At 46.7% G+C, this 11,066-nt stretch overlaps 1 protein-coding gene across 1 annotated transcript in view; it reads right to left on the bottom strand.

The window, feature by feature from the left end:
* The window catches only part of LOC143788703 (flavin-containing monooxygenase 5-like), a 95,214-nt gene extending 84,358 nt beyond the window's left edge, over positions 1 to 10,856 (bottom strand). Inside the window, exon 1 of the mRNA XM_077278534.1 lies at positions 10,606 to 10,856. Within this exon, the coding sequence (XP_077134649.1) occupies positions 10,606 to 10,841 (236 nt within the window). The 5' untranslated portion in view covers positions 10,842 to 10,856. The remainder of the gene's footprint in view (positions 1 to 10,605) is intronic.
* Positions 10,857 to 11,066: the final 210 nt, after the last annotated feature.

Raw genomic sequence — 11,066 nt, forward strand, 5'->3', positions numbered from 1 at the left:
CACTTCGATTTTGTGACGAAGAAACCTTAGTCCTTTATTTCCAATATAAATTCATGGACAAGGTAAACAGGGCAGGGACAGTGCAAGTAAAAAGGATGACGGCCGTTTCACGCTAATCACACTTCCACAGGTCCAGAAGAAGTGTGGTTAATGCGAAACGGCTGTTGTCCTTTTTACTTGCACTGTCCCTTGTCCATGAATTTATATTGGAAATAAAGGACTAAGGTTTCTTCATCATAAAACGGAAGTGTTGCTGCTTTCCTCTTCGTTTGGATTTAGCTACATGTTTCTTCCTGGCAAGCACCCGCCACCAAGTGACTTTACTCCCATAATGTGCAAATGATTCCGAGTGTATCCCTCTATACCAGTAAGTAACTCATTACATTTATCTCAGTGCCATTCATTTTTTCTTTCCTTTGGCAGGTAAGCTGTGCATTCAACACATTCTGACTCCAGGCCAGAAGGGGGAGCTCTGAACCCGGTTTTCAGGGAAATTTCCCTATATACATTCTGGACTGGAGGAGGAGCTAGTTAGTCTGTAGCAAACAAGAGACAGTGAAGGAGCACAGGAGAGATCAGGAGCTAGAAGGAAGCTGCTAGAGCACAGAAATCAGGCACGGGGAGCCCAAGGTTGTGGGGAACTACAAGTCCCACGGCAGAACCGGAGGGCAGGAAACTGCAAATGACTTGCCCACATTACACCTGAGGTACAGCAATGTATAGAGCCCAGTCACCATGAATAGAGACCCCAAGGAACGGCTCAAGTTGCCTACAGTGCATGCACTGTCCCAGGACAGGAGAGAAAAAGTACCTTGTAAAGAAGCCACAGGCAGCAAGGGATTATCAGTCAGCGCATAGAGGAAGGCTCCCAATTTGACCTGAACAAAGGGGTTCAATCCGTTTCCAGGCTGCCTGGACTCCACCATCACCTGTTGCCAGTTCCCCGGACTGTGGCTGCCTGAAGTCTTCAGTAAACCAGGTAAAGAGACTGCAAACCTGTTTCCTCCGTTCTTTACTGCACCACTCACCATCCTCATCTATACACTGGGAGCCCTGGGGACCTACTTCAACTCTGGGAAGTTATACCATCTTAGCTGCCATAACATATCCCCAGCGGACCACTTTAAGCAGCGTCGGTCCAATCTGACTGAATACCACAGGTGGCGTCACAAACAAACTTTATTATCAAAACCCCTTTAAAGACTATCCCTTTTACTTGGGCGCCTAGGGCCACGGACCGAGTTGCACCCACCGTGACATCCCCTTTAAGTACAGGACCAGGTACCAAGTACCCCACGGCCCTGTCGGGCGTTCCAACTTGGTGTCACGAACAGGATCCGTGCCCTGGCATTGCCAGGTACTGTGTGCCATAGACTGTGTTAAGCTGTGTGGAAGCCGCCATTGCCACTCCACATGGAGCATGAGGAGAAGAAAGGGGCGTACCTTTGTGGGTGGAGCCTGCAAAAGAGCACGAAGAAGAAGCGGGCACAGTGCAGGAGAGCCGCAAGTGAGGACGCTGTAAGCTCCGGAAGGAGGACTGGGAGGAGTGCCTGACTGAGCGCAGGAGGTACTGCTGCAGACTCCAGTGACAGGACACCAGTCCTGCTTGAGGTTAGCAAGGGGGGAAGGGAAATGTCCGGCCCGGGAGGAGAACTAGCAGCAGTAACAACCGCAAGCCCTATGATGCCGCCAGGCCCCGTGGTGGACGCAGGCGCAGGTCCCATGATGCCGCCGGGCACCGTAGTGCCCGCAGCTCCTCCAAACCGGCAGGGCCCCACCGCAGTAACAGCTCCTGTAATGCCGCTATCCATGCCCTATATACCGGGATCAGCCTGGCTGCCACAATATTCAGGGGAGTCCAACACACTGAGTGACTTTAAATAAAGGCTCTGCAGCCTATTTGAAGTATACCCCCTTACAGAACACCAAAAGGTTAGCATTCTAACTGGTCAATTAATTGGCGCAGCACAAAGAGAAGTAAAATCCTGGCCAGATATTGAAGAAGGAACTGTTAAGCAGATATTTGCCAACTTAAAACCACTTTTGACACCCACACGGCTGCAGAAATCAAAATGAGGTTTTTCGGGTCCAAACAAAGAGCACAGGATAGTATATGGGACTATGCCCTTAATCTCCAGGAGGCACTGCAGGCCATTAAGCAGGTTGACCCGAACAGCATGCAGGAAGGGGACAAGCTATTAAGGGAGCAGTTTATTGAGGGACTCCTGTCCAGCACCCACCGGACACAGCTGCACATCCTGGCCTTGCAAAACCCTGACCTGAACTTTGCACATTTTAAAGACAGGGCCATCCGGGTGCTGCATGAACCTCAGCCCAGCCGCACAGTGCCCCCTAGGTGTCCATCCTTCATGTACCACCAGGAGGTGGCACCCTTTCATCAGGTCCCTGTCGAAGCCATCGCACAGATCCTGGATGACGATCCCTCCACAGAACTGCGCCTCCAGGTCCAGGAACTGACTAAAAGTGTAGCTGCACTAGCCAGGAGCGTGCAGTCCCTGCAGGAATCCCCGAAGGCAAAAATTAAGCTGGCTTCTAGTCTGCATTACACCCCATGGCGACGACAGGATAGGATCCCACCGATCAAAGGAAGAGACAACGACCGCTATCATCAGGATGGCCGACCCATCTGCTGCCGGTGTATCCAGGTGGGGCACATTGCAAGGTTTTGCCATTTAAAAAAGTGACCCCTGGGGCAGAGGGCCAACTCCAAGGAGTAGGAAGACCAGGCCCACAAAACTGGGCAGCCAAGTACGTCGGAGGATGACCAATCCTTCCCATTGTGATCAAACGCTTTACTGAACACCGGCTCTCAGGTGACGACTATGCCTTACACTCTCTTACAAATGGTATTGGGCTGACTCTGATATCACTTGTGGCCCAGATAGTGATTTGACAATAGTAGCCAGTAATGGTCAGCCTTTGCCACAGGTGGGGTATAAGGAGGTAACCATTAAGGTGGGGCGGGTAGAATTGAAGACCCAAGGACTGGTGATTGTTGATACTGACCGGCAAGAATGTAACCCCCATGATGACCTTAGGTACTAATGTCATAGAAAACTGTCATGCCGAGGTTATGTCTTGTTACAACAGATGGCCAAAACTGCTGGTTCCAGTGAGCAGCATGTCCTGCAAAATAGAAATCAGAGCCCTTATGCAGAGACAACAGGTAGAATTGTCTGGTGGAGAAGTTGGACGTGTCACAGTGAATGACCCGATCCCCACTGCAATACTCCCAAGAGTGAAAAGTTGATCTGGTGTCGGGCAGCAACAGGCCTCAGAGGTAAAGACTACCAGGCCCTGGTAGAACCTGTGTATTCAGATAGTAGGTCCACCATCTTGACAGCCAGAGGGGTGGTAGATGTCCGCAAAGGGAGGGTGCCAGTACGTGTCCTTAACTGTGGAGAGGAGGTTCAATTAACCAGATATGCCACACTTGCTAAACTGTTTACTGTTAATGATAATGCAGTAAAAGCCATAGAACCCTTGGTCCCATCCGACCAAGTGGAGGACAATGGCTCTGCAGGACAGTTGGAGGATTGGTGCCAGAAGTTACACATGTGCACTGACTCTACCCCTTCACATAAAAAACATGGTGTTTACCGGGTGGTCCATGAGTATGAGAGGGTATTCAGCAAGCATCCACTAGATTTTGGCCATGTAAAAGGGGTTCAACATCATATCCCCACTGGAGGTCATCCACCTATTAAAGAGAGGTACCGGCTTGTACCACCAGGCCACTACCAATGTGCCAAGAGTATGTTACGAGAGATGAAGGAGGCTGGAGTAATCAGAGACAGTTTTAGCCCCTGGGCAGCTCCGTTAGTCTTCGTTAGAAAGAAGGATTGTACAATGAGGATGTGTGTTGATTATAGGCAGATAAACCGCATTACACAAAAGGATGCCTACCCCTTGCCCAGAATCAAAGAGTCATTGGCTGCTTTAAAATCTGCTAACTAATTCTCCACCTTAGATCTCACTTGTGGGTATTGGAAGGTTCCCGTGGCAAAGGTGGATAAGGAAAAGACGGCCTTCACGACAACGATGGGCCACTCCAAATTGAACTACATGTCGTTCGGACTTTGCAACGCACCAGGGACATTCCAGAGGATGATTGAGTGCTGTCTCAGGCACAAGAATTTTGAAGCCATCCTATTGTACCTGGATGAAGTAATCGTCTTCTCCAAGACCTATGAGGACCACCTGAAGCACCTGGCCGAGGTGTTTGAAGCTCTGTCTAACTTTGGCCGGAAGGTAAAGCCATGAAAGTGCCACCTATTAAAACACAAAGTACAGTACTTCGGCCATGTGGTAAGGGCTGAAGGAGTAGCCCTATACCCCAACAAGGTCACCGTGATCAGGGACTGGCCGAAGCCTAGCAACATCCACAAAGTCCGGCAGCTCCTCGGGTTGGTAGACTACTACCAAAGGTTCATTAAGGACTTTACTAAGATATCCACACCCCTGCAAGACCTGTTAGTGGGCCAATCCAAGAAGACCAAAAATAAGGGTCCTCCATTTGAGTGGAATGACAGGCTGGTAGGATCCTTCACTCAGTTGAAGTTGGTTCTCATGGGAGATGAGCTACTTGCTTACCCTGACTATGACCAACCGTTTGTGCTCTACACAGATGCCAGCAATGTGGGATTGGGAGCAGTATTGTCCCAGGTGCAGAAAGGCAAAGAAAGAGTAATTGCTTATGCCAGCAGCAAGCTTCGTCCCACTGAAAGGAACCCCGAAAACTACAGTTCCTTCAAGCTGGAGTTCCTCGCCATAGTCTGGGTGGTAACAGAGCGGTTCAAGCACTACCTGGCCTCAGCAAAGTTCACCGTTTACATGGACAACTATCCGCTGACTCACCTGGAGACGGCAAAACTAGGTGCATTGGAGCAGAGATGGATGGCCCGGTTGCCCAACTACGAGTTCACCATTAAGTACCGTGCAGGGCACAAGAATGCAAATGCCGATGCGCTGTCTAGTACGCCTCAATTGCGAGAGGTGGGAGAAGATCCGGAAGCACTTGAAGAGATTGAGTTACCAGCTTTGCATCGTCCCGGGGCGACTCAGTACTCCCATTATGTGAAGAACAAGCGCAAAGACAGGCGAGAAGCCATGCTGAACCCATTGCCCCATCATGGATGGGCAGCGACGCAGGATACTGACCCCCGCAGTCCGTCTGGTCAAAGAGCTGCTGACACACGCAGATTCACACTCTGGTCCAGATGCTCCACAAGAGGCTCAGCAGTTGTGGAAGGAGATGAGCAAATTGTTCATCTACAACGGTAAGCTGTGCCGGAGGAATATCGGTCCACATACTCATGAGTTGGTCTGGCAGGTGGTAGTTCCGAGACAAGATGCACCAATGGTTCTGGAAGCATACCATAATGGAGCAGGACACTTCGGATGGAAGAAGTTAGAGGTCCTACTTCGTGGGAGGGCCTATTGGATTGGCATGAGAAGAGCCATTGAAAAGTGGTGCCAAGAGTGTGTCCCATGCAACCTGCGCAGAAAGGACTGTGACAGCCAGAGGGCACCCCTGCAGCCCATAGTCACCAAACAGCCACTTGAATTGGTAGCCTTATACCAATAGCTGGGGTTGTTTATGCTTTTACCATAGTGGACTGTTATGATCCCAATGGCAGAGGATCTCAGAGATTACAGCAAAGTCTGCAAACATAAATACCAGCTCATAGGGAAGTGGTAACTAGGCTGACCATATACCTGATCCTAGCACAAACAACTAACAGTAGCCGGGGAACGTGCCTAAGTTGATTCTAGACGTCTCGCGCCAGCCGGAGAACTAACTAACCCTGTCAGGGAAAATAAGACCTCTCTTGCCTCCAGAGAAAAGACCCCAAAGTTATAATACAAGCCCCCAACAAATAATAACAGTGAGGTAAGAAGAAAAGACAAACGTAAGAATGAACTAGATTTTAGCAAAGAGAGGCCCACTGACTAATAGCAGAAGATAGTAAGATGACTTATATGGTCAGCAAAAAACCCTGCAAAATATCCACGCTGAATATCCAAGAACCCCCGAACCGACTAACGGTGAGGGGGGAGAATATCAGCCCCCTAGAGCTACCAGCGATATCAGGAATCACATTTTGTACAAGCTGGACAAAAATATGAACAATGCAAATAAACAAAAATAAGAAAGCAGGACTTAGCTTATCTTGCAAAGAACCAGGACCTGAAGACAGGAGCAAACAGAAATGAACTGATTACAACGATGCCAGGCACTGGACTGAGAATCCAGGAAGTTTAAATAGCAACACCCCAGGCCTAATGAACCAGGTGAGTACCAACCTGGGAAAAGACAATCCAAGTGCCAAACCACTAGTGACCACAAGAGGGAGCCAAGAAGTATAGTTCACAACAGTGGACCATTACTCCAGATTACTGGTAGTCGTGCCTGACAAGGACCAAACAGCAAAGACGGTAGCCAAAACCTTCCTACAACACTTTTGTTGAACACACGGATAGCCTGAAAAGGTACTCACTGATCAAGGCCCAGTCTTTGAAGCAGAAGTATTCCAGGAGTTCTGTCACCTGTACGGATGTAAGATGGTCAGAACAACACCGTACCATCCACTGATAAACGGTATATGTGATAAGATGAATCAGGAAGTAATTGACTTACTGAAGACCTTGCCTTTAGAAGAAAGAAATTTGTGGCTAGAGAAGTTGCCGGATCGAGTAGATCTGTACAATCACATCCCGTGAATTCCATCAACTGCACTCCAGCCTATCTAATGAGAGGAAGACCTAGTAAATTACCGGTTGACCTTGATATGGGAGTCCTAACATCAGAAACAACTTAACCAGATGCAGATTGGAATACTGAGCAACAACAGAAATACCACCAAGTACAAGAGTGTGTGGGAAGAAGTCTGTCCCAGGCAAGACAAAGACAAGAAAGAAACTATAATCAATGTGCCCATGAAATTCCCTTGTCACCAGGTGAACAAGTTCTAAAGCAGGAAAGAAGAATGCACAAACTTGATGACCAGTGGGAAGCAGAACCATATACCATCTTACCATCAAACTTTGATAATACTAAAGTCTGTCTCATAAGCAAAGATGGAGGAGAAACCTCAACTGCGGTATCAAGGGATCATCTTAAAGTGTGCCCTGACAAACTGAGAGACAAGGAGAAAGACTCAGGTGCTCCTCAACCCATGGAGGAAAAAGAAGAGAGAATCCATACCGTTCTCGGATACTTTCCCCAGTCTTGGACTCAGGTAAATCAAGCAATAGTGGTGCCTGTTTTGACTTTTCCCCAGTTGGAAATACCAGAAGGAGATGTGACTCAAAATAAATTTGAACCAGAAGAGACTCTACACCAGCGGGCTCAAACAGCAGACGTCAAACCAGCAGCGGAGCAAGAGAATCCACCCCCTGCTATCGGTGAATCTGTCATGCCCACAGTGAGCAGCAGTACTCTAAGGAGATCAAGTACACCTGTACTACCTAGAATCCCCAGTAGCTATAAGATAGCGCATAACACCAGTGATAGCAAGCCTAGTTAATATGGTCAGATCACCCTCAGTGCCGGTGCTGAGTAGATCTACCCATAGTGCCAGAGGTCAGATCCCAGCCAGTTACAGGGACAAGTAAACTGTCAATATTTAGTGTTACCTGTGCAAAAATGTTTGCTCATATTTATTGGAAAACTTTAGATGGACAATAGGGTAATGGACGGTGAATTGCCAAAAACGGTCACTGTAAATAGTTGGCACCTTCAAAGTGCACCAATGGCTCTACCCACATTGCCAGTGTGGGTAGGGCCTCGCTTGTCCCTCAGACCGAAGAAAAATTGTATCGTGTGGCCGAACATCAGGTCTGGACCTCATACCTTGTAGCCTGCCCAAGGCCTACGTTGGGGTTTATGACGGGTCCCCCGCTTCGGTACTGTTGCTTATGAACAAGGACACGCTGGTATAAGGCCAGTCGTACTTATATAAATTCAGTTTTGCAACGTTTAAAGCAAAGTACCTCCCATAAAGGGAAGCCAAAGTTTACATGTATTTAACCTGTTTAAACCTGTTGAAATGCTTTTCAAAGTGTTTGCATCGTGCTTATCCTGTTGTTATGTCTTCTTTCCCCAGTCCAGGAGTACTGGATTTAATGGGGGGGGGAATGTGGCACCCCAGGAGTTCAGGTACCACAGTGGTATTGCTTTCCTCTCGGGGAGGGTGATACCATACCTGGAAATGAGGAGAATCCCTTTCGCAGGCAAGCTGTGCCTTCAAAACATTCTGACTCCAGGCCAGAAGGGGGAGCTCTGAACCCCTTTTTCAGGGCAACTTCCTATATACTTTCTGGTCTGGAGGAGGAGTTGGTAAGTCTGTAGCAGACAAGAGACAGTGAAGGAGCACAGGAGAGATCAGCAGCTAGAGGGAAGCTGCGAGTGAGCTCCTCTAAGCTAGAGAGCAGAAACCGTGCACCGGGAGCCCGAGGTCATGGGGAACTGCAAGTCCCACGGCAGAACTGGAGGGCAGGAAACTGCAAATGACTTGCCCACATTACACCTGAGGTACAGCAACATCCAGAGCCCGGAGTCACTGTAAATAGAGACCCCAAGGAACGGCTCAATTTGCCTACCATGCAGGCACTGTCCCAGGACAGGAGAGAAAAAGTACCTTGTATGGAAGCCACATTCAGCAAGGGACTATCAGTCAGCGCATAGATGAAGGCTCCCAATCTGACCTGAACAAAGGGGTTCAGACCGTTTCAAGGCTGCCTGGACTCCACCATCTCCTGTTGCCAGTACCCTGGACTGTGGCTGACTGAAGTCTTAAGTAAACCAGGTAAAGATACTGAAAACCTGTTTCCTCCGTTCTTTACTGCACCACTCACCATCCTCATCTATACACCGAGATCCTGTACCCTGGACTGTGGCTGCCTTAAACCAAGTAAAGAGTTAAAGAGACTGCAACCCTGTGTCCTATATTTTCTTACTACACCACCGATCACCATCTCCTCTACTACACCGAGAGCCCTGTGGACCTTCTTTACCTGTGGGAAGTTATACCATCTTAGCTGTCATAACATCACCCCAGCGGCCCCCCCCAACCGAATACCACAGGTGGCGTCACGAACAAACTTTATTATCAAAACCCCTTTAAAGACTATCCCTTTTATTTGGGTGCCCAGGGCCACGGACCGGGTCACACCCACTGTGACATCCCCTTTAAGTACCAGACCCGGTACCGAGTACCCCACGGCCTTGGCGGGCGTCCCACTTGTGTGATTCCTACCAGCTACACAGGAGACCAGGCAAGCAACCCCACATCAGCAGAACCTCTTACCTCCTGATGCAGAAGTGAGGGGCTCTGCTGGTCCTACTTCCTATCCATTTCTTTTTGTTTAAGTACGGTAGTATTATTATATGTCCTTCATGACAGTAAAATTCAGATTTAATAACCCCAGCAAGGCTGACCCTTTTTGAGGCCTCAAATGTATTTTCTTTCTTTTTTTCAATTTCACATTCAAAAGCCATAACATTTTTATTTTTCCTTTGATGTAGCCATACAAAGGCTTTGCTTGTGGGATAAGTTGTATTTATCAGTGGCACAATTTTGGCATACACATAATTAATTTACCAACTTTTTTTAACTTTTTATGGGTTTAGTAGGATTATTGTGATAGCAAATGTTTATCATTTTATATTTTTACTGTTTTTGCACAATATTCTATCCAACAGTAAAATCATTTTTTTAAGTATGGATTCATTTAAAATTATAAATAAAGGCATACTCGCCTTCCAGCATCCCGTGAATCCAGTGCAGGCCGTAGATCTGGGCCAGCTACAAAAGTAATTTCGGCTCCATTTGGAAGTCACAGCATTATTGCCGCCTGTTATTGGCTGCAGAGGTCAGGTGAGCAGTAAAGCGCATCATTGGAAAAACATCTGATGGCATGCTCTTCTAGACACTTGTACATTCCAGCCAATTACAGAAATGTCGCAGACCTTCACAGCTGTATGAATTAGCTGGGGACACTGGGAGGCCATTATTATTATTTTATTTTATTTTATGAAGGACAAACCCTTTAAATTGCCCCATAAATTTTAGACCATGTATCCTAAACCAATCTCACATTCCAACTTTTGGCTAACATGGCATATTGAAATTCATGTAAAATTGTTTGTATACAGTTTACACAGCATTAAAAAAACAACTAGTAATATCAACCTTTGCTGAAAACCACCTGTAAGTAACCATAGCAAGCTTGAGAGATACTATCCAACCAGTCAATCTCGATGAGACTAAGTGCGATGCTGTTATTCTTTCTAAAATTCAGATTTGTCATGATTAATTAGTGCTATTTAACAAACGACCAAGCAGGTCCTGCTTTTTTCCAAGCCATTTTAGACTCTTTGTTTGATCAGTGTTCTGATAAATCTATGAAAGACAAGTGGCTCATCAATGCTTTTAAAAGTGGTTTCCCACATTTAAGTCTTGCAGATTTTACGTTCCACATACTGTCTTTACAGTGTTTTATGATATTTATTTCAACACAATAATCTACAAAATATAGATAATAAATATAAATAATTACTAAAAAAAGTATACATTTTACCTATGTCGTGTCGCAAGTCCGTAATTGCCATGATTAAATCTCTGATTGATTTCTCTTTCTGTCACGTAGTTTAGCAATTTAGGAAAAATTTGGTAGATCAAGCTCCCAAATCGAGTTAACTTTGCAATGTCCACCGGATAGCCATTGGTAGAAACACGATTTACAATCCAAGCTCCTCTTCTTGTGCTTAGAAATACCTTAGCAGAACAAACAGATCCTTCATATCCAATGTTCATTGTTTATTTGACATTCAATATAATTCTTATATAAATAGTTGGACTGGTCCAATTTATTTCAGAAAATAATCCTTAAACTTTCCTTTATTTAATGATTCCCCTGTCCCTTATCTATCTCATTGCTATGATACAAGGAACAAAAGACCTCCCTTTTATCTAGAGAGCCCCTGGCTTTAGATGGCATCAGAGATCTGTACACTGATGGAAAGCACCTTTGCACAAGGA

Source organism: Ranitomeya variabilis, chromosome 8, assembly GCF_051348905.1.
Source record: "Ranitomeya variabilis isolate aRanVar5 chromosome 8, aRanVar5.hap1, whole genome shotgun sequence".
NCBI lineage: Eukaryota > Metazoa > Chordata > Amphibia > Anura > Dendrobatidae > Ranitomeya > Ranitomeya variabilis.